Genomic DNA, 24,157 nt, shown 5'->3' on the forward strand with positions numbered 1-24,157 from the left:
TACCGCAAAAAGAGTACAATTCTCATTTCGGTTATCTGCAGATTTTGAAGTAAACGTGTTGAAGGTACGTGTTTTTTTTCTTTTTTTTATGTTTTATTTCGGTATAGAATTAATTTCTATCTATTAAACTTACAAATTCATCGGGTTTTACGAGTTATATTTTCCCTGCAAAGTCGATCCCGATCTGTTTAATTTTGGCGGGAACAAATTAATTTGTATATGTTAGGACAACTTCAAATATTACAAAAAACATTATCTTGCATGTATGCGTTTTAATAAACTTTTATTGAAAAAATCACTAGTTAACTCATTTATTTAATGTATATCACTACTGCTTTTTAAAAGCATAAAAAAAAACAGTCCGGGTCGTGTTCTGAGCTGGTATTTACTTCTTTGGAAGAACTTAAACTGTTTGTCAAATAGAGATGAACTTTGCATCGAGTCAAACAAAAGGGATATTGAGGGCGTTACGCTTTTTTCTTTCTCCACTAGATGTCACTCTTCTCATTTGTAACGTCTTTATCTCTGGTTCAATAGAGAAACGGATGCCAGTCTTAGTTTTGCATTGAATCACATTTGCCAATGCTATACGATTATGAAAATTGTCTACAAATCTCTTAACACAATTCCTTTGTTAATATTACTGTCCAAGTGCTTCCTCATCAATATGCATACAACATCGGCTTTAAAAATAGCTTTGAATTAAATATTTCTGGGGCCATGTCTCAAGAAATTCCACATCAGTACATTGAATATACATACTTTAATGACTATAGGTCATTGTAAGACAAATAGTGAGAAATACAGAAATTATGAATGTATTTGTGAATTATAGGTTAAAACATTACTGCATATTCCGTTACTTTTTTTTCTGGAGCAATCTAGGTGAAGTACCTTACTCAAGGGTACAGCAGCAGTGTCCCCCACCTGGGATTGAACCCATGACCCTCCGATCAAGAGTCCTAACCACTACTCCACACTGCTGCTCCGCACTGTTGATACTGAGCACACGGCACATTAGGCCAAAATAAACAGACAAACAAAACAGATTAACACTAAACAAACAGTCGACAAACAGACAAACAAACACGGTGAGTCTCAGCAAACACACAAGTATGGTGCTGGTCCTACCAGCACGAAATAGCAATTCTATGCTTTAATTTAATTTATTTTTTATTTTCTCCTCCACACCCGTTCTCCACTCCCCGAACACACAACCCCGAGTGAGTGAAACGTGCATCTATATATACTGTTGTGCCGGGATTCAATTACCAATTAATTATTCTCTTGAATCCCAGTACGTGAACTAATTTGTGCCACCCCGTGCTCATATACTATTTAATATTTTAAATGCACGGGAAGTGATTGTGCAATCCCTGTGCCTAAATACAACTATATATTTTAAATCACTTGTGCTACACACACCCATTTATATCCCGTGCAGCAATATCTATACACCAACATTAACACACCACACGCAACATATAACACACAAATGCACACAGGGGCGGGGCACATTGCCACAGCATGTTATATTGGTGAATGGTACAACTGTTCTGGCTCTGGGTGTAGAACTTTGAACTGGTGGGTCTAGTATTTAAATAGTCAACATAAAAGAAATCCAGGGTCCTATTGCACTTTATCCACTAGGTGGAGTAGTCAGTATTATTTGGTACACGGTAAGGCGCAGCCTAACACACGACATGACATACCTATTTGAAAAAAACTAAGCATTTTCTTGGGTGCACCTTTTAAAGTCGTCGTTTTAACAAGCCACACAGCAGTGGTTGGTCCAAACGTAAACATTTCAAACACCAAACATATCATTCAATCATTCACCAGCCTCAGCTCATTGATAATATGAGGAGAAGGCTGGGCAGACAGGTCCTGCAGCAGCTGCGATTGGTACACAGTCAGCAGACCAGCGGTGTTTGCTAGTCTCGCTGCCAGTGCCCCCGCGCTGTATGCCTTTTTTAAGTGCATCTCAGTGACCCTACACTTTATTTGGGCAGGAGAAGTCACAGGACCGCGCTAAAATGTCTGCAGTAAATCAGCCACCGTGGAATCAGTGGGCGGGAAATGCTGGAGCAACAGCTTCTCCATGCCCTGGAGGGCATACAATGCTTCCACCCGTCTGGAGCAAGTGGGCGCTGATGCTGGGCTGCCCCACAAAGACTGCAACTCCTCCACAAAATCCGGGAGGACTGGGAGGGGCTTGCAGCGCTGTATATTTGACAATGAGGTTTCAAAAACTGATCGGTGGACCTGGGTCTCCTCAGTCCAAGGGATCTAAACCCGGGCAACAGCTCTGCTCACAAGGGCTGCTACCTCGTCCACCAGTGGACCGCTAGGAGCCATATAGGTCTCAGATGGGAAGCCCTCTAAACAGGAGGGGTCCTCCGTTCCACTTTGAATTTGCATTCCTCTATGGAGATGGCCAGGGACGCCATATCGTCCTACTCCTCCTCAATCAGCTGAGACTGCGGGAGAGCAGGGACCAGTGCTGGAGCTGAGGGTGTGCAGGGGAGCTGTCAAATTGACAAGACGCTCCAACGACGACTGCTGATTTGCAACCATGCTTGCTAGCTGTGTCATTTGTGCCCAAGGCGACGGCTCCGGAGTCGTGTTAGCCGTCTAGTGAATTTACAAAACAAAAGACAATTACTAACAGCGACAAAAACAAACAAAACACTCACAAACACTTTTATGCGCAATACAATATAAATGGGAAACTCTCCCGGTCCTTTCAGTTCCTTGTCGTTTCTGAACCAAGCGAAAAAAAAGATTTACGATCCTCTGTTCCCTTTATGCTGTCACGCATGACCCCTTGGTAAACGAGTGCAGCTGTCTCTACAATCTGCAGCTGCTATGTCGTTTCCCTTCCAGGTCAATATGTTCCGGCAACAGAGTCTCATCTTCTTCCAGACTGACTGACTTCCCGGCCCGGGGAAAGAACTCTCAGGCCAGCCCGTCCAAAGACTTCCCCTTTCGCTGCTTAGCGTCCTCACAGGTCGGGAGGAGATTTACAAACAAAACTCATTATATTTCTGTCACAGACATACAGACAGACAACCTGCATATACCTCCCACATCATTGATCAATATGTTGTGCTGAGCTGAGCAGATATAACACCAACACGGTCTGCTATGTAGAAGTGGAGCCATGCAGTGTCACATCTGAACACTTCTTTGATTGTCTAATAGAATAATGGGGAGGTTAACAGAGGACAAATAGATAGGTATTAACTCCTAGAGTGTGTTGTTTGTGTACTGGATTACAGATTTTCACATACCCAGACAACAATTACACCAAGAATAACCCCAGAGACTCGGTTTATTCAACGTTTAATGAATCACAGTATTATTAGTACTCTTTCGGTTTGTTAACTCTTAACTGGTTCGAGCGATCGCAGATCCAAGTGAAACTTAGCTTATAGACAATCCAGGCAGTCTAACATACAGGACGTCTCTTGTGTTATCTGGACAGAGTTGTATGTTGTTTGTTTTAACTGATGATGGCTGTCTGTGGTTGCTTGTGTTGCCTTGCCCCTTCTACTGCTTGTAAGTGTGGTGGGAGGGAATGCAGAGTTAGGGTTAAAACCCGAACAACATCGCATTTCCCTACTTTTGTCATTTTAATATCAACCCTAACTGATGCTTTAATTATTTTTTATTTGCAAAGAATATATATATATATATATATATATATATATATATATATATATATATATATATTCTCTTTTTATTTTTATTGTTCTATTACTTATTTAAATTAATTGAAGCTATTTAAACAAGCATTTAATTCGACTAACATTTCTCTGAGTCTAACACTGCAAGTAATATATATCATGTTCCTTTTGTTTAAAACACGGTCTCCAGCGCTGAAGACTATATGGTTGAAATTTTTTTAAATGTATTGCAATACGGTTGGAAATATATTTTAAAACATAGTGTAATAGAGGTTTCAACACGGAACGCACCTCCTAAAACAGCATACCATGTCAATTAAAAATATAAGGGATGCCTCCTGCTTGCTGAAACCTGGGATCGAATCAGGGACCTTTCTATCTTCAGTCTGACGCTCTCCCAACTGAGCTATTTCGACGTGCCGAGCTCTTTCGGTGAGATTTGATTCTGCAAACAACTGCTGATGACAAGGCTTCAAACTAAGTAATTATTATTATTTGTTTATTTAGCAGACGCCTTTATCCAAGGCGACTTACAGAGACTAGGGTGTGTGAACTATGCATCAGCTGCAGAGTCACTTACAACAATGTCTCACTCGAAAGACAGATCACAAGGAGGTGAAGTGACTTGCTCAGGGTCACACAATGAGTCAATGGTTGAGCTGGGATTTGAACCGGGGACCTCCTGGTTACAAGTAATTTTCTTTAACCACTGGACCACACAGGCTCAAGTAATCCTAGGTACTCATTGGTAGGATCAGTTTCACTCTGAAACTGCACAAGATGACATGTACACTAAGAGACACGTGATGCACTAACGTATAGCATTGGCAACTGTGATTCAGCAATTTAGAAAAAACTGAAACAGGTACTTGGATGTGTTTCTTTATTTAGAGATGACAGAACAGTGACATCTAGTGGAGAAAGGAAAATAGCACAATGGCACAAATATCCCTTCTGTGTGCCTCAATGCAAAGTTCATCTCCATTTGAAATACAGTTTAAGTGCTTGCAAACCAGTAAATAGCAGCTCTGAACGCGACCTCAACTGCACATAGTCCGACGTTGTTTTTTACGTCATGTGATACATATAAAAGATCATATGGGTTGATGATGGGGCTCACGATAAAAAAGACATTTATAAACTGAAATTGAAAAAATACTATTCGATACACATGAAAATAAAAATAAGAATGTGGCAATAGACAAGTTCTGTAATTACAGCCTATGGGAGTTCCAGTCTAGACGAATCTCTATCTCCATGTTGATCCATGTTCTTGTCGTTATTCGTCGTCTCGGTACAATCAGAATAGAGATCACGTGTCATGTCGTTGACCTCTCTAGCACACTGAAACACACGCAGCACTTCCTGTCAAGGTGCTCCAGCAAGCGCTGCTACATGCAAAGGCAGTGTGTAAACAAACTGGAAAAGCAACATTGTCAAGGCTTATGAATAAATGATTAAAATATAAAGGGGACACCAGCACTGAGGCGTGTGTGTGTGTTACGGGTCTGGGGATGGCATGACTCGTTACAGATCACTGTGAAATAAAGAAACCGAGACAGTTCTGCTTTCTCTTCCTTCGCTGGATTCTTCACCAATTAATACAAAACAGCACATTTACAAAATACAATCCAGCACATTTACAAAATACAATCCTTCATTCCATCAGTTTCCATTTATTTTACAGAAAAAAATAACATTAATTACTAGTTATATTTCTTTCTTTATACATTAAATAAGTGACAAAGAGCAACTAGAGCTAATTGTTTACTAAAATAATTTTTTTTTTCTAATACACACATGTAAACCAAGGTTAATGTTTCTTGTAATATTTCCAGTTCTGTCGAAACAAATCCAGATTAAGTTATTCCCACCGCAATTACAGATCCGGGTGGATTTTACAGGAAAAATACAACTATGCAATAAAATGTATCTAAAATGAATATGTTCCACCCTACCACAAAAACAAAACACACAATCCGTACCTTCGACTACTCCGTTTGAGAATTTGCAGAAAAATTGAAATGAGAATTGTACTCTTTTTGCAGTATTTGGGTGGCTCTTAGAAGAGCCTTTGTGTTGTAAAGACGGAGCAGGGACGGTCTCGGTTTACTTGGAGCTGGTGTACTTGGTGACGGCCTTGGTGCCCTCAGACACGGCGTGCTTGGCCAGCTCTCCGGGCAGCAGGAGGCGCACGGCTGTCTGGATCTCCCGGGAAGTGATGGTGGAGCGCTTGTTGTAGTGAGCCAGGCGGGACGACTCGCCGGCGATGCGCTCGAAAATGTCGTTGACGAACGAGTTCATGATGCCCATCGCCTTGGAAGAGATGCCGGTGTCGGGGTGGACCTGCTTCAGCACTTTGTACACGTAGATGGCGTAGCTCTCCTTCCTGGTCTTTCTGCGCTTCTTTCCTCCCTTAGGCTGGGTTTTGGCAACAGCCTTCTTGGAGCCTTTCTTCGGCGCGGGTGCAGCTTTCGGTTCTGGCATGTTTCCTTCTCTGATGCTTCTTCAAAGATGAATGAGCAACTAGCCCCAGAGCCCCGCTATTTATACAGCCTGTATGCAAAATATTACCTAACAATCCTTTAGAGTGAGAATGTTCAACTGTGAACCAAGCAACGTCACGGAGTAGTTCGATGTGATTGGTTGGAAACGACGGTGGTGAGTTTTTTTTTTTTTTTTCCGAGTTCAGGTTTGAATTCAGCGCCCTTTTCTACAACGGTTAGTTTAGGTCTTTTGTTTATCATTTATTAGATACATCAATAATTCAGCAGACAGCAATAATATAAATATATATAATCCACACCCGACCCGTCTTAAAATACATATCAAATCATATAGTAAGTCTCCCTGAATAATAATAATAATCTTCTATCTATCTATCTATCTATCTATCTATCTATCTATCTATCGATATGCGCAGTCTAAAACCTAACTCATTAAACAAGTTAACTGTTGGAACACAGTATCAATGTCGATCGATTTTGACTTCTTGCTCTCTACCAACGAGTATCTCTTGTTTCATAGTTGCTTGAATGGTGATACTTCGCCTCGAATTCAGAAAATAGGAAACATGCGTAAAACATTTCCATTGTATATAGATAACGAGAAACAACTGAATAGATTAATTAAACTGCTTCAGAATAAGTTGTTATTTTTTTTTGCTTTGTTTTCTACATAACGGTTATTTATTTTTCCTGCGTATTAGTTGTATGTGTGCAGAGGCGAATGCACGGGAACACAGAACCATTAGACAGGTCGTATTTCCTATGAAATACATCACCAGCACAAGATTGAAACTAGAGAGAGAATGCTGTGGTGAAGCCAGGGTAATTCAATTGTGCAACAAGTGTGGTCACGGATCAAGAGAAATAATACAATTCAACAAAGGAATTCTCCCAATCGATTGTAATGGGATGTGCCGGCAGTGTGTTAACCACACCTAACAGAAAGGAGATTAAATGTGCAGTTTAACAAACCTCACGCTTCAAAGCTATTAAGTTGTGTTTGACTAGCCTTCTCGTTGGTGAAACAAAGCATACAGTTACTTTAAACAGTGAATTTATCATTTTATATAAAACAAATACAGCAAAGTGCCTAGCGAGCAGTTTGGTTTTGCTGGAAGGTAATGACATTTTTCTCACCTCAATTAAACACGCAGTACATTTCCTGGTTAAAGAATAAGCTATATTGTAAACGCAAACCTGCTCTTTTCCTACCCTCGGTTGTTTGTGTATATTTGTTCGTATTTCACTATTAAATTGTATATTTTGTGCAGGTAGAAAACACAAGACTGAACGTTTTCAAAATGAGTGTGCTGCCTGTGGGTCAGTTGAGTCTACACGGTTCTCATCGTGTCGATAAGTTCCGCGCTCTGGCTTTCTGCGCACATTCTCTGACAGACAGAAGCGTCCTTTATTTTGCGTTGGTTTTAGTTTATTTCCGTGTTACAAAATCTTAGAGATGGCAGAAACTGCTCCAGCACCAGCCGCTCCTGCTCCGGCTAAAGCTCCCAAGAAGAAGACCGCAGCAAAGGCCAAGAAATCGGGTCCCAGCGTGTCGGAGCTCATCGTCAAGGCTGTGTCTGCCTCCAAGGAGCGCAGCGGGCTGTCCGTGGCGGCGCTCAAGAAGATCCTGCAGGCCGGCGGCTACGATGTGGAGAAGAACAACTCCCACGTCAATAGAGCCCTCAAGAGCCTGGTGACCAAGGAGACCCTGCTACAGACCAAGGGCACCGGCGCCTCGGGCTCCTTCAAGCTCAACAAAAAAGCAGCTGAAGCCAAGAAGAAAGCAGCTCCCAAGAAACCAGCGGCAAAGAAAGCGGTTGTCAAGAAAGCGACGAAAAAGGTTTCAGCAAAGAAAGCAGCGACACCCAAGAAGTCTCCTAAGAAAGCGAAGAAACCGAAAACTGTAAAGAAGGCGCCCAAGAGCCCAAAGAAAGCGGCTGCCAAGCCTAAAAAGGCCGTCAAGAGTCCGAAGAAAGCGAAGGCAGCGCCTAAACCTAAAAAGGCAACCAAGGCAGCTAAACCCGCAGCGAAGAAGGCGGCTCCTAAAAAGAAGTGAACAGTTAAAGCGACGATGCGACAATGAACCCAAAGGCTCTTTTCAGAGCCAACACATCTTTCTAAAAAGAGATTTTCCTTCTATACATCATAAATGTGGCACTGCTGTGGTATTTTAGCACGCAGTTAATATTACATTAGAGTAAATCAATCGATTCTGTATTAAATATAATTATGATTGAATTAGGGATATGAAAGTTTGGTTTATGTCATCTTATTCTAGTTTGTCTAAATGCGGCCTCTTGTCATCTAAATAAAACTTAACCATTATGTTAGATGCAAACACTTCCACTGTATATAGATAACATGTTCAAATTGTTAAATGTATCAGACAATTAAAAACAATATGTATTGGAATATAACGCTTTCAGAGAAGTGGGTGGCTCTTAAAAGAGCCTTTGGGTTTCACTGTGTTTTTGTTTAAGGGGATATGCAGTTTAAGCGCGTTCCCCTCGGATGCGGCGGGCCAGCTGGATGTCTTTGGGCATGATGGTGACTCTCTTGGCGTGGATGGCACACAGGTTGGTGTCCTCAAAGAGCCCTACAAGGTAAGCCTCGCTAGCCTCCTGCAGCGCCATCACAGCGGAGCTCTGGAAGCGCAGGTCGGTCTTGAAATCCTGAGCGATTTCTCGGACGAGCCGCTGGAAGGGCAGCTTGCGGATCAGCAGCTCGGTGGATTTCTGATAGCGGCGGATTTCCCTCAGAGCCACAGTCCCAGGCCTGTAGCGGTGAGGTTTCTTCACGCCGCCGGTAGCGGGGGCGCTTTTTCGGGCAGCCTTGGTAGCGAGCTGCTTCCTGGGCGCCTTTCCACCGGTGGACTTACGAGCGGTCTGCTTGGTTCTTGCCATTTCTAAACTCTTACACACAGTATCACAAACTCTGTAAAATAGAACACAAGCAAGCCGACACCACAGCATTTATTGACTTACTGAGCTGCTCTGATAGGATGAGTCACTTAGGGCGGGTTTATGTTCCTCATTGGTTATATTCCAGATTCTCAATAACTGATTGGGTGATTTGAATTTTGCGCGCATTCTATGACGCGGCCACTGTCCCGTCCGGTTTGCGCTGCTTTTAATACGCTTCTGATTTTCTGCTGTTATTAAGTCTCACTATTCTATTGAAATATACATGTCATTGTTTTTGAAAGAAAGCAATCTAAGACAATGCAATATCGATTCATATCTATAAAGAACCCGTAGCTCACGTCTCACTTTGTATTTAACAATACTTAACAATACTTTATATATTTGCAATGAAACGAGGCAGATTGTGTTTCATTGGATTGTAAAGAAAAAAACATCCACAAACAGACAACACCCTTCTTCGTGGCAAAGAGGGAAAACAGATTCAATTAAAATGAATAAATAGAATGAAAAAAAAACATTAATACTTTTAAAAGTGTGACTGGGGACAACACTATGAGCCCCAGCGGTGATCTCAGTCGAGTTTTGTGTCTCCCGGCTGCAGTGAGTCTTCATACCGGAGAGACGCACTGAGAAAGAGCGGGGCTCAGACAACACGGGACAGGGGGGGTATATAACACAACCAGCAACTATATCAGGGGAGGCGTGAGAAACATTTATTTCAAACACTGAACATATTTAACTGTACAACAAACGAAGCAGTGCATTATAAACACAACGTGCAGAGAAGTCTGTTCAAGTGGCCAGGGTAAAATTATACAGAACTTCGTGGGAAGTTTAAATGAAACGCAATATCGTCTTTCAGCAGTTCGCGTTTCATTCATGTGAGGATTGTGATCACCCGCCAGTGTGGCACCTACTGTAGGCTTGTGATATCAGTACTTACAATTGTTACTTTTTAGTATTTCAAATTGAACTACTTGGTTATTTCTGACTGTGAAGTTGGTATTAAGCATAAACAGATTCAATGCGCTCTTACTGAAAAAGTGGGTGGCTCTTAGAAGAGCCTTTTGGGTTTTATAGATGTTAGAAGGGGCGTCCGAATGATTTACTTCTTGGCTGGCTTCTCGGTTTTCTTGGGCAGCAGCACGGCCTGGATGTTGGGCAGCACTCCGCCCTGAGCGATGGTGACGCCTCCCATCAGCTTGTTGAGCTCCTCGTCGTTGCGGACAGCGAGCTGCAGGTGACGCGGGATGATTCTGGTTTTCTTGTTGTCCCGGGCGGCGTTCCCAGCCAGCTCCAGGATTTCAGCAGTCAGGTACTCGAGCACAGCGGCCAGATAGACCGGGGCTCCAGCGCCGACACGCTGGGCATAGTTTCCCTTCCGCAGCAGCCTGTGAACACGGCCGACTGGGAACTGCAGTCCTGCCCTGGAGGAGCGAGTCTTTGCCTTAGCACGGGCTTTACCGCCAGTCTTTCCTCTTCCAGACATCTTCACTGTAGTTCAGAATACTACAACAATAAATGCGAGTCTGCTCTCTTGCTCTTTTATACACGCTGGCTCATTCTTAGAATGTTAAAAATCGTCACAGCGGAGGAGGGCGGGCAGTATTTCATTTGCGTGCCTCTGATTGGTTGTATCATTCCCTGCCCGCTGTTTCTAGTTTGGCGCTGTTCTGCTGCGGATTGTCTTTTGTTTCCTCTTGGCGCTCATTTTTGAATTGTAACCCAGTTGGAACACAATGTAACAGTTTAGAACTGTTTAAAACCACACTGTCCGCCGTCATGTCTGATTTTAGTTATAAGTTCTGTGCGCTTCAATTAAGCAGAAAGCCGATGTTGTTGATGGTCCCTTTTGTTTACATGGTGTAAAGGTAGTTGCAGCTGCAGCCATACCAGCTGACCCTTGGATTAAAGGGTGCGTTCAGGGAGATCATTCTGCGCTGATTCTGTGCAGAATCTGACCAGTTCATAGGAGATCATTCGCTAAATTGGTCAGAATCTGCGCAGAATGACCTCCGTGAACGCACCCTAAATCTTCTTGCTATAAAACCACTCTGTCAGCCAAATACTAGTACTTAATTAATGCAAACAAATTGAAATACGTATATGTTAATTTAAAAACCAAAATCCTTTACAATAGATGTATAAGTTAATCAGGACCCAGCCTAAGGGAGGAAAGAAGCGCAGAAAGACCAGGAAGGAGAGCTACGCCATCTACGTGTACAAAGTGCTGAAGCAGGTCCACCCCGACACCGGCATCTCTTCCAAGGCGATGGGCATCATGAACTCGTTCGTCAACGACATTTTCGAGCGCATCGCCGGCGAGTCGTCCCGCCTGGCTCACTACAACAAGCGCTCCACCATCACTTCCCGGGAGATCCAGACAGCCGTGCGCCTCCTGCTGCCCGGAGAGCTGGCCAAGCACGCCGTGTCTGAGGGCACCAAGGCCGTCACCAAGTACACCAGCTCCAAGTAAACCGAGACCGTCCCTGCTCCGTCTTTACAACACAAAGGCTCTTCTAAGAGCCACCCAAATACCAGAGAAGGAGATTTAATTCCTATTTTTATCGTGCTTTTATATATTAAAATAATATTTGTACTGGTGGTAAGGACGTTTTTCCTCCTTATTTAACTTGAAAGGAAAAGCTACATTGAACAACAACTTACGTTCTTCAGAAATGGAATACATCGATCATATAAGGGTTACCTATAAAACCTGCTGGAGATCGTGTCTCTGCAGGACCAGGTTTGTCCACCCCTGGGTTAGAGTGTCCAGCGGGCACGTCTTCTGTGCATCCTGTTTACTTAGAGGTACAGGAGGTTATAATATAAGCACACCCAAACCAGAAGAAACCACAATAATAAAAAAAAGTAATGAATAGATTTTAACAGTGCAAAAATTAAAACAATAATCATTTCAATCCGAATCGAAATTAGGCGGATAAAATGCTCTCCAGAGACAGACGTGTGAGCTCATTGAGGGCGTGTCTGGGGTAAAGGCGCTCTTTCTAGGACTGTGAATTTCAACTAGGTCCGCTTTGTGTTCATAACAGTGCGACTCGCTGGGTATTTTTTTTTTTAACTTGATATTTTGTCGCTGTAATTTGAAGATGTCTGGTCGTGGCAAGGGAGGTAAAGGACTCGGAAAAGGGGGCGCTAAGCGTCATCGCAAAGTGCTCCGTGATAATATCCAGGGCATCACCAAGCCCGCTATCCGCCGCCTGGCTCGCCGCGGAGGAGTGAAGCGAATCTCCGGGCTGATCTATGAAGAGACCCGCGGGGTGTTGAAGGTGTTCCTGGAGAATGTGATCCGGGATGCCGTCACCTACACTGAGCACGCCAAGAGAAAGACCGTCACCGCTATGGATGTGGTGTACGCTCTGAAGCGCCAGGGTCGCACTCTGTACGGATTCGGAGGGTAGAGATTTGGACACAAGGACACGAACACAAAGGCTCTTTTAAGAGCCGCCCACCTTTACATTTAACGAGCTTTCAATTCTGAAACAAACTACATTTATGTTTGCTTAAAAGTTTTAAAGCAAGTTTGTATTAATGTTTTGCATTATTGTCTAAATATTTATTTAAATAGTTAAGACATATTTCACGCCGCGTATCTAACATTGGATCTTTTTCTGAAAAAAAAGTTAAAGTATTTAATTGGATAAGTCTATTGAATAAAATATATATATAAAGTGAACCTTTGTGTTGACACAATGATAAAATACGAGCTCCGTTTTACCCGATTCCTGCTTGCAGGATGAAAGCGCGATAAGCCTTTTTGTTTTGAAAATGTTGCCCAATTTTGTAAAATAAATTAAAAGCAGGAAAGTATCACCTTTCATGCTGCTATGATAAAATCAGTTCTCTTTTGTAGAAGTAAAAAGCATCAACATTGATACGGTTTCAACATTTAACTTGTTTAGACCACAAAATAAGTGACTTGGATTTCAAAATGTATTTATATTTGTGTATTTAAGACGCATTGGGTGTGGATTTCAGTATTGCTGTGTACTGAAATTTTATGTAATTAAATAAACGAAAAATAAAAGATCTAAACTAACCGTTCTAGAAAAAAGGCGCCGAATTCAAACTTGAACTCAAAAGAAAAAAAACTGAGCTCGCGGCAAAGTCACCACCCCCTCAGTGCGTTCCCATAGCGCAGCCAATCACATCAAACTACTCCGTGACGTTGCTTGGTTCACAGTTGAACATTCTCACTCTAAAGGATTGTTTGGTAATAATTTGCATACATGCTGTATAAATAGCGGGGCTCTGGGGCTGGTTGCTCATTCATCTTTGAAGAAGCATCAGAGAAAGAAACATGCCAGAACCGAAAGCTGCACCCGCGCCGAAGAAAGGCTCCAAGAAGGCTGTTGCCAAGACCCAGCCTAAGGGAGGAAAGAAGCGCAGAAAGACCAGGAAGGAGAGTTACGCCATCTACGTGTACAAAGTGCTGAAGCAGGTCCACCCCGACACCGGCATCTCTTCCAAGGCGATGGGCATCATGAACTCGTTCGTCAACGACATTTTCGAGCGCATCGCCGGCGAGTCGTCCCGCCTGGCTCACTACAACAAGCGCTCCACCATCACTTCCCGGGAGATCCAGACAGCCGTGCGCCTCCTGCTGCCCGGAGAGCTGGCCAAGCACGCCGTGTCTGAGGGCACCAAGGCCGTCACCAAGTACACCAGCTCCAAGTAAAGCGAGACCGTCCCTGCTCCGTCTTTACAACACAAAGGCTCTTCTAAGAGCCACCCAAATACCGCAAAAAGAGTACAATTCTCATTTCAGTTATCTGCAGATTTTGAAATAAACGTGTTGAAGGTAAGTGTTTTTTTCTTTTTTTTATCTTATTTCGGTATAGAATTAATTTTAGATTTATTAATTTTACAAATTCATCGGATTTTACGAGTTATATTTTTCCTGCACAGTCGGGAACAAATTAATTTGTATGTTAGGACAACCGCAACTATTACAAAAAACATTATCTTGCATGTATGCGTTTTAATAAACTTTTATTGAAAAAATGACTAGTTAATTCATTTATTTTATGTATATCTTTACTGCTTTTTAGAAGTTTATAAAAAAACAAACACAGTCCAGGTCGTGTTCTGAGCTGGTATTTACTTCTTTGAAAGAACTTAAACTGTTTGTCAAATGGAGATGAACTTTGCATCGAGTCACACAAGGGATATTGAGGGCGTTGTGCTTTTTTCTTTCTCCACTAGATGTCACTCTTCTCATTTATAACGTCTTTATCTCTGCTTCATACTATTATTTATTTCTTAGCAGACGCCCTTATCCAGGGCGACTTCCAATCGTAAGTAAATACATTAAGTGTTACAATACAAGTAATACAATAAGAGCAAAAAATACAATAACTTTTGTTCAAGCAAAGTATAAGTGTGACAAGCCACAATTCAATAATACAGCAGATAATAGTGATAGTTACTAGAGAAACTGATGCCAGTCTTACAGTTTTGAATTGAATCACATTTGCCAATGCTATACGATTATGAAAATTGTCTACAATTCTCTTAACACAATTCCTTTGTTAATATTACTGTCCAAGTACTTCCTCATCAACATGCATACAACATCGGCTTAAATAGCTTTGAGTTAAATATTTCTGGGGCCATGTCTCAAGAAATTCCACATTAGTACATTGAATATACATACTTTAATGACTATAGGTCATTGTAAGACAAATAAAGTGAGAAATACAGAAATTATGAATGTATTTGTGAATTATAAGTTAAAAAATTACTGCATATACCCTGTTACTTTATTTTTACTGGAACAATCTAGGTGAAGTACCTTACTCAAGGGTACAGCAGCAGTGTCCCCCACCTGGGATTGAACCCACGACCCTCCGATCAAGAGTCCTAACAACTACTCCACACTGCTGCTCCGCACTGTTGATAATGAGCACACGGCACTTGAGGCCAAAATAAACAGACAAACAAAACAGATTAACACTAAACAAACAGACAAACGTACACGGTGAGTCCCAGCAAACACACAAGTATGGTGCTGGTCCTACCAGCACAAAATAGCAATTCTATGCTTTAATTTAATTTATTTTTTATTTTCTCCTCCACACCCGTTCTCCACTCGCTGAACACAACCCCGAGTGAGTGAAACGTGCATCTATATATACTGTTGTGCCGGGATTCAATTACCAATTAATTATTCTCTTGTATCCCAGTACGTGAAGTAATTTGTGCAACCCCGTGCTCACATACAATTTAATATTTTAAATGCACAGGAAGTGATTGTGCAATCCCCGTGCCTAAATACAACTATATATTTTAAATCACTTGTGCTACACACACCCATTTATATCCCATGCAGCAATATCTAAACACCAACATTAACACACCACATGCAACATATAACACACAAATGCATACAGGGGCGGGGCACATTGCCATAGCATGTTATATTGGTGAATGGTACAACTGTTCCGGCTCTGGGTGTAGAACTTTGAACTGGTGGGTCTAGTATTTAAATAGTCAACATAAAAGAAATCCAGGGTCCTATTGCACTTTATCCACTAGGTGGAGTAGTCAGTATTATTTGGTACACGGTAAGGCGCAGCCTAACACACGACATGACATACCTATTAGAAAAAAAATAAGCATTTTCTTGGGTGCACCTTTTAAAGTCGTCGTTTTAACAAGCCACACAGCAGTGGTTGGGCCAAACATAAACATTTCAAACACCAAACGTATCATTCAATCATTCACCAGCCTCAGCTCATTGATAATATGAGGAGAAGGCTGGGCAGACAGGTCCTGCAGCATCGGTGATTGGTACACAGTCAGAAGACCAGCGGTGTTTGCTAGTCTCGCTGCCAGTGCCCCCGCGCTGTATGCCTTTTTTAAGTGCATCTCAGTGACCCTACACTGTTTATTTGGGCAGGAGAAGTCACAGGACAGCGCTAAAATGTCTGCACTAAATCAGCCACCGTGGAATCAGTGGGCGGGAAATGCTGGAGCAACAGCTTCTCCATGCCCTGGAGGGCATACAATGCTTCCACCCATCTGGAGCAAGTGGGCGCTGATGCTGGGCTGCCCCATAAAGACTGCAACTCCTCCACAAAATCCGGGAGGACCGGGAGGGGCTTGCAGCGCTGTATAGTTGACACTGAGGTTTCAAAAACTGATCGGTGGACCTGGGTCTCCTCAGTCCAAGGGATCTAGACCCGGGCAACAGCTCTGCTCACAAGGGCTGCTACCTCGTCCACCAGTGGACCGCTTGGAGCCATAAAGGTCTCAGACGGGGAGCCCTCTAAAAAGGAGGGGTCCTCCGTTCCCCCTTTGAATTTGCATTACTCCATGGAGATGGCCAGGGATGCCACATCGTCCTGCTCCTCCTCAATGAGCTGAGCCTGCTGAAGAGCAGGGACCAGTGCTGGAGCTGAGGGAGTGCAGGGGGAGCTGTCAAATTGACAAGACGCTCCAACGACGACTGCTGATTTGCAACCATGTTTGCTAGCTTTGTCATTTGTGCCCAAGGCGACAGCTCCGGAGTGGTGTTAGCCGTCTAGTGAATTTACAAAACAAAAGACAATTACTAACAGTGCTACAAACAAACAAAACACTCACAAACACTTTTATGCGCAATACAATATAAATGGGAAACTCTCCCGGTCCTTTCAGTGCCTTGTCGTTTCTGAACCAAGCGAAGAAAAAGATTTACGATCCTCTGTTCCCTTTATGCTGTCACGCATGACCCCTTGGTAAACGAGTGCAGCTGTCTCTACAATCTGCAGCTGCTATGTCGTTTCCCTTCCAGGTCAATATGTTCCTGCAACAGAGTCTCATCTTCTGTTCAGAGCTGCTATTTACTGGTTTGCAAGCACTTAAACTGTATTTCAAATGGAGATGAACTTTGCATTGAGGCACACAGAAGGGATATTTGTGCCATTGTGCTTTTTCCTTTCTCCACTAGATGTCACTGTTCTGTCATCTCTAAATAAAGAAACTCATCCAAGTACCTGTCTCAGTTTTTTCTAAATTGCTGAATCACAGTTGCCAATGCTATACGTTAGTGCATCACGTGTCTCTTAGTGTAAAGATGTCATCTTGTGCAGTTTCAGAGTGAAACTGATCCTACCAATGAGTAGCTAGGATTACTTGTGCCTGTGTGGTCCAGTGGTTAAAGAAAAGGACTTGTAACCAGGAGGTCCCCGGTTCAAATCCCACCTCAGCCACTGACTCATTGTGTGACCCTGAGCAAGTCACTTAACCTCCTTGTGCTCCGTCTTTCAGGTGAGACGTAGTTGTAAGTGACTCTGCAGCTGATGCATAGTTCACACACCCTAGTCTCTGTAAGTCGTCTTGGATAAAGGCGTCTGCTAAATAAACAAATAATAATTACTTAGCTTGAAGTCTTGTCATCAACAGTTGTTTGCAGAATCAAATCTCACCGAAAGAGCTCGGCAGGTCGAAATAGCTCAGTTGGGAGAGCGTCAGACTGAAGATAGAAAGATCCCTGATTCGATCCGTATTGTAATACATTTTAAAAAATTTCAACCATACAGTCTTCAGCGCTGGCGACCGTTTTTTAAACAAAAGGAACATGATATATATTACTTGCAGTGTTAGACTCAGAGAAATGTTAGTCGAATTGAATACTTGTTTAAATAGCTTCAATTAATTTAAATAAGTAATAGAACAATAAAAATAAAATGAATATATATATATTCTTTGCAAATAAAAAAAAATAATGCATCGGTTAGTGTTGATATTAAAACGACAAAAGTAGGGAAATGCGATGTTGTTAGGGTTTTAACCCTAACTCTGCATTTCCTCCCACCACACCTACAAGTAGTAGAAGGGGCAAGGCAACACAAGCAACCACAGACAGCCATCATCAGTTAAAACAAACAACATACAACTCTGTCCAGATAACACAAGAGATGTCCTGTATGTGAGACTGCCTGGATTGTCTATAAGCTTAGTTTCACTTGGATCTGCGATTGCTCGAACCAGTTAAGCGTTAACAAACCGAAAGAGTACTAATAATATTGTGATTCATTAAACGTTGAATAAACCGGGTCTCTGGGGTTATTCTTGGTGTAATTGTTGTCTGGGTATGTGAAAATCTGTAATCCAGTACACAAACAACGCACTCTAGGAGTTAATACCTATCTATTTGTCCTCTGTTAACCTCCCCTTATTCTATTAGAGAATCAAAGAAGTGTTCAGATGTGACACTGCATGGCTCCACTTCTACAGAGCAGACCGTGTTGGTGTTATATCTGCTCAGCTCAGCACAACATATTGATCAATGATGTGGGAGGTATATGCAGGTTGTCTGTCTGTATGTCTGTGACAGAAATATAATGAGTTTTGGTTGTAAATCTCCCTCCCGACCTGTGAGGACTCTAAGCAGCGAAAGGGGAAGTCTTTGGACGAGCTGGCCTGAGAGTTCTTTCCCAGGGCCGGGAAGTCAGTCAGTCTGGAAGATGATGAGACTCTGTTGCAGGAACATATTGACCTGGAAGGTAAACGACATAGCAGCTGCAGATTGTAGAGACAGCTGCACTCGTTTACCAAGGGGTCATGCGTGACAGCATAAAGGGGTCAGAGGATCGTAAATCTTTTCCTTCGCTAAGTTCAGAAACGACAAGGCACTGAAAGGACCGGGAGAGTTTCCCTTTTATATTGTATTGCGCATAAAAGTGTTTGTGAGTGTTTTGTTTGTTTGTAGCACTGTTAGTAATTGTCTTTTGTTTTGTAAATTCACTAGACGGCTAACACATCTCCGGAGCTGTCGCCTTGGGCACGAATGACAAAACTAGCAAACATGGTTGCAAATCAGCAGTCGTCGTTGGAGCGTCTTGTCAATTTGACAGCTCCCCTTGCACACCCTCAGCTCCAGCACTGGTCCCTGCTCTCCCGCAGTCTCAGCTGATTGAGGAGGAGCAGGACGATGTGGCGTCCCTGGCCATCTCCATATCTGTGACAGATATATAATGAGTTTTGGTTGTAATAAAAGGTGCACCCAAGAAAATGCATACAGCGCGGGGGCACTGGCAGCGAGACTAGCAAACTTCGCAGCTGTTGCAAGACCTGTCTGCCCGGCATTCTCCTCATATTATCAATGAGCTGAGGCTGGTGAATGATTGAATGATATGTTTGGTGTTTGAAATGTTTACGTTTGGCCCAACCACTGCTGTGTGGCTTGTTAAAACGACGACTTTAAAAGATGCACCCAAGAAAATGCTTAGTTTTTTTCTAATTGGTATGTCATGTCGTGTGTTAGGCTGCGCCTTACCGTGTACCAAATAATACTGACTACTCCACCTAATGGATAAAGTGCAATAGGACCCTGGATTTCTTTTATGTTGACTATTTAAATACTAGACCCACCAGTTCAAAGTTCTACACCCAGAGCCGGAACAGTTGTACCATTCACCAATATAACATGCTGTGGCAATGCCCTGTGTGCATTTGTGTGTTATATGTTGCGTGTGGTGTGTTAATGTTGGTGTTTAGATATTGCTGCACGGGATATAAATGGGTGTGTGTAGCACAAGTGATTTAAAATATATAGTTGTATTTAGGCACGGGGATTGCACAATCACTTCCCGTGCATTTAAAATATTAAATAGTATGCGAGCACGGGGTTGCACAAATTAGTTCACGTACTGGGATACAAGAGAATAATTAATTGGTAATTGAATCCCTTCACAACAGTATATATAGATGCACGTTTCACTCACTCGGGTTGTGTGTTCAGGGAGTGGAGAACGGGTGTGGAGGAGAAAATGAAAAATAAATTAAATTAAAGCATAGAATTGCTATTTTTTGCTGGTAGGACCAGCACCATACTTGTGTGTTTGTTCGGACTCACCGTGTTCGTTTGTCTGTTTGTCCACTGTTTGTTTAGTGTTAATCTGTTTTGTTTGTCTGTTTATTTTGGCCTCAAGTGCCGTGTGCTCAGTATCAACAGTGCGGAGCAGCAGTGTGGAGTAGTGGTTAGGACTCTTGATCGGAGGGTCGTGGGTTCAATCCCAGGTGGGGGACACTGCTGCTGTACCCTTGAGTAAGGTACTTCACCTAGATTGCTCCAGTAAAAAAAAGTAACAGGGACTATGCAGTAATGTTTTAACCTATAATTCACAAATACATTCATAATTTCTGTATTTCTCACTTTATTTGTCTTACAATGACCTATAGTCATTAAAGTATGTATATTCAATGTACTAATGTGGAATTTCTTGAGACATGGCCCCAGAAATATTTAACTCAAAGCTATTTAAGCCGATGTTGTATGCATGTTGATGAGGAAGTACTTGGACAGTAATATTAACAAAGGAATTGTGTTAAGAGAATTGTAGACAATTTTCATAATCGTATAGCATTGGCAAATGTGATTCAATTCAAAACTGTTAGACTGGCATCAGTTTCTCTAGTAACTATCACTATTATCTGCTGTATTATTGAATTGTGGCTTGTCACACTTATACTTTGCTTGAACAAAAGTTATTGTATTTTTTGCTCTTATTGTATTACTTGTATTGTAACACTTAATGTATTTACTTACGATTGGAAGTCGCCCTGGATAAGGGCGTCTGCTAAGAAATAAATAATAGTATGAACCAGAGATAAAGACGTTATAAATGAGAAGAGTGACATCTAGTGGAGAAAGAAAAAAGCACAACGCCCTCAATATCCCTTGTGTGACTCGATGCAAAGTTCATCTCCATTTGACAAACAGTTTAAGTTCATTCAAAGAAGTAAATACCAGCTCAGAACACGACCTGGACTGTGTTTGTTTTTTTATAAACTTCTAAAAAGCAGTAATGATATACATAAAATAAATGAATTAACTAGTCATTTTTTCAATAAAAGTTTATTAAAACGCATACATGCAAGATAATGTTTTTTTGTAATAGTTGCGGTTGTCCTAACATACAAATTAATTTGTTCCCGACTGTGCAGGAAAAATATAACTCGTAAAATCCGATGAATTTGTAAAATTAATAAATCTAAAATTAATTCTATACCGAAATAAGATAAAAAAAAGAAAAAAACAACACGTACCTTCAACACGTTTATTTCAAAATCTGCAGATAACTGAAATGAGAATTGTACTCTTTTTGCGGTATTTGGGTGGCTCTTAGAAGAGCCTTTGTGTTGTAAAGACGGAGCAGGGACGGTCTCGGTTTACTTGGAGCTGGTGTACTTGGTGACGGCCTTGGTGCCCTCAGACACGGCGTGCTTGGCCAGCTCTCCGGGCAGCAGGAGGCGCACGGCTGTCTGGATCTCCCGGGAAGTGATGGTGGAGCGCTTGTTGTAGTGAGCCAGGCGGGACGACTCGCCGGCGATGCGCTCGAAAATGTCGTTGACGAACGAGTTCATGATGCCCATCGCCTTGGAAGAGATGCCGGTGTCGGGGTGGACCTGCTTCAGCACTTTGTACACGTAGATGGCGTAGCTCTCCTTCCTGGTCTTTCTGCGCTTCTTTCCTCCCTTAGGCTGGCTCTTGGCAACAGCCTTCTTGGAGCCTTTCTTCGGCGCGGGTGCAGCTTTCGGTTCTGGCATGTTTCCTTCTCTGATGCTTCTTCAAAGCTGAATGAACAACCAGCCCCAGAGCCCCGCTATTTATACAGCCTGTATGCAAATTATTACCAAACAATCCTTTAGATTGAGAATGTTCAACTGTGAACCAAGCAACGTCACGGAGTAGTTTAATGTGATTGGCTGCGCTATGGGAACGCACTGAGGGGGTGGTGACTTTGCCGCGAGCTCAGTTTTTTATTCTTTTGAGTTCAAGTTTGAATTCGGCGCCTTTTTTCTAGAACGGTTAGTTTAGGTCTTTTGTTTTTCGTTTATTTAATTACATAAAATTTCAGTACACAGCAATACTGAAATCCACACCCAATGCGTCTTAAATATACAAATATAAATACATTTTGAAACCCAAGTCACTTATTTTGTGGTCTAAACAAGTTAAATGTTGAAACCGTATCAATGTTGATGCTTCTTACTTCTACCAAAGAGAACTGATTTTATCATAGCAGCTTGAAAAGTGATACTTTCCTGCTTTTAATTTATTTTACAAAATTGGGCAACATTTTCAAAACAAAAAGGCTTATCGCGCTTTCATCCTGCAAGCAGGAATCGGGTAAAACGGAGCTCGTATTTTATCATTGTGTCAACACAAAGGTTCACTTTTTATATATATATTTTTATTCAATAGACTTATCCAATTAAATGCTTTAACTTTTTTTTCAGAAAAAGATCCAATTTTAGATACGCGGAAAGAAATATGTCTTAACTATTTAAATAAATATTTAGACAATAATGCAAAACATTAATACAAACTTGCTTTAAAACTTTTAAGCAAACATTGTGCTGGTGTCCTCAATGCAGTTTGTTTCAGAATTGAAAGCTCGTTAAATGTAAAGGTGGGCGGCTCTTAAAAGAGCCTTTGTGTTCGTGTCCTTGTGTCCAAATCTTTAACCCCCGAATCCGTACAGAGTGCGACCCTGGCGCTTCAGAGCGTACACCACATCCATAGCGGTGACGGTCTTTCTCTTGGCGTGCTCAGTGTAGGTGACGGCATCCCGGATCACATTCTCCAGGAACACCTTCAGCACCCCGCGGGTCTCTTCATAGATCAGCCCGGAGATTCGCTTCACTCCTCCGCGGCGAGCCAGGCGGCGGATAGCGGGCTTGGTGATGCCCTGGATATTATCGCGGAGCACTTTGCGATGACGCTTAGCGCCCCCTTTTCCGAGTCCTTTACCTCCCTTACCACGACCAGACATCTTCAAATTACAACGACAAAATATCAAATTGAAATAAAAGTTTTCCAGCGAGTCGCAGTGTTATGAAAACAAAGCGGACCTGGTTGAAATTCACAGTCCTAGAATGAGCGCCTTTACCCCAGACACGCCCTCAATGAGCTCACACGTCTGTCTCTAGAGAGCATTTTATCCGCCTAATTTCGATTCCGATTGAAATGATTATTGTTTTAATTTTTGCACTGTTAAAATCTATTCATTACATTTTTTTATTATTGTGGTTTCTTCTGGTTTGGGTGTGCTTATATTATGACCTCCTGTACCTCTAAGTAAGCAGGATGCACAGAAGACGTGCCCGCTACACACTAACCCAGAGGTGGACAAACCTGGTCCTGCAGAGACACGATCTCCAGCAGGTTTTATAGGTAACCCTTAAATGATCGATGTATTCCATTTCTGAAGAACGTAAGTTGTTGTTCAATGTAGCTTTTCCTTTCAAGTTAAATAAGGAGGAAAACGTCCTTATCACCAGTACAATTATTATTTTAATATATAAAAGCACGATAAAAATAGGAATTAAACCTCCTTCTCTGGTATTTGGGTGGCTCTTAGAAGAGCCTTTGTGTTGTAAAGACGGAGCAGGGACGGTCTCGGTTTACTTGGAGCTGGTGTACTTGGTGACGGCCTTGGTGCCCTCAGACACGGCGTGCTTGGCCAGCTCTCCGGGCAGCAGGAGGCGCACGGCTGTCTGGATCTCCCGGGAAGTGATGGTGGAGCGCTTGTTGTAGTGAGCCAGGCGGGACGACTCGCCAGCGATGCGCTCGAAAATGTCGTTGACGAACGAGTTCATGATGCCCATCGCCTTGGAAGAGATGCCGGTGTCGGGGTGGACCTGCTTCAGCACTTTGTACACGTAGATGGCGTAGCTCTCCTTCCTGGTCTTTCTGCGCTTCTTTCCTCCCTTAGGCTGGGTCTTGGCAACAGCCTTCTTGGAGCCTTTCTTCGGCGCGGGTGCAGCTTTTGGTTCTGGCATGTTTCCTTCTCTAATGCTTCTTCAAAGATGAATGAGCAACCAGCCCCAGAGCCCCGCTATTTATACAGCCTGTATGCAAATTATGACCAAACAATCCTTTAGATTGAGAATGTTCAACTGCGAACCAAGCAACGTCACGGAGTAGTTTGATGTGATTGGCTGCGCTATGGGAACGCATTGAGGGGGTGGTAACTTTGCCGCGAGCTTAGTTTTTTTTCTTTTGAGTTCAAGTTTGAATTCA

The 24,157-nt window shown here is 42.4% G+C and overlaps 6 protein-coding genes across 6 annotated transcripts; 3 read left to right on the plus strand and 3 right to left on the minus strand.

The window, feature by feature from the left end:
* Positions 1–5,739: 5,739 nt before the first annotated feature.
* LOC131724728 (histone H2B 3-like) lies at positions 5,740–6,218 on the minus strand. Its single transcript, XM_059017398.1, has one exon. It carries the CDS (start codon positions 6,174–6,176, stop codon positions 5,799–5,801), a length of 378 nt encoding a protein of 125 aa, XP_058873381.1. The 5' UTR covers positions 6,177–6,218; the 3' UTR covers positions 5,740–5,798.
* Positions 6,219–7,594: 1,376 nt separating this feature from the next.
* On the plus strand, positions 7,595–8,312 carry LOC131724727 (histone H1-like). The gene has a single exon (XM_059017397.1). The coding sequence runs from the start codon at positions 7,653–7,655 to the stop codon at positions 8,250–8,252; it is 600 nt and encodes a 199-aa protein (XP_058873380.1). The 5' UTR covers positions 7,595–7,652; the 3' UTR covers positions 8,253–8,312.
* Positions 8,313–11,260: 2,948 nt separating this feature from the next.
* Positions 11,261–11,655, plus strand: LOC131724720 (histone H2B 3-like). Its single transcript, XM_059017363.1, has one exon. It carries the CDS (start codon positions 11,261–11,263, stop codon positions 11,594–11,596), a length of 336 nt encoding a protein of 111 aa, XP_058873346.1. The 3' UTR covers positions 11,597–11,655.
* A 1,738-nt stretch (positions 11,656–13,393) lies between these two features.
* Positions 13,394–13,855, plus strand: LOC117969262 (histone H2B 3-like). Its single transcript, XM_034917192.2, has one exon. It carries the CDS (start codon positions 13,442–13,444, stop codon positions 13,817–13,819), a length of 378 nt encoding a protein of 125 aa, XP_034773083.1. The 5' UTR covers positions 13,394–13,441; the 3' UTR covers positions 13,820–13,855.
* A 7,386-nt stretch (positions 13,856–21,241) lies between these two features.
* LOC117404354 (histone H2B 3-like) lies at positions 21,242–21,722 on the minus strand. Its single transcript, XM_059017449.1, has one exon. The coding sequence runs from the start codon at positions 21,676–21,678 to the stop codon at positions 21,301–21,303; it is 378 nt and encodes a 125-aa protein (XP_058873432.1). The 5' UTR covers positions 21,679–21,722; the 3' UTR covers positions 21,242–21,300.
* A 1,757-nt stretch (positions 21,723–23,479) lies between these two features.
* LOC131724724 (histone H2B 3-like) lies at positions 23,480–23,946 on the minus strand. Its single transcript, XM_059017375.1, has one exon. The coding sequence runs from the start codon at positions 23,914–23,916 to the stop codon at positions 23,539–23,541; it is 378 nt and encodes a 125-aa protein (XP_058873358.1). The 5' UTR covers positions 23,917–23,946; the 3' UTR covers positions 23,480–23,538.
* Positions 23,947–24,157: the final 211 nt, after the last annotated feature.

Source organism: Acipenser ruthenus, chromosome 56 (genome assembly GCF_902713425.1).
Source record: "Acipenser ruthenus chromosome 56, fAciRut3.2 maternal haplotype, whole genome shotgun sequence".
Classification (NCBI taxonomy): Eukaryota; Metazoa; Chordata; class Actinopteri; order Acipenseriformes; family Acipenseridae; genus Acipenser; species Acipenser ruthenus.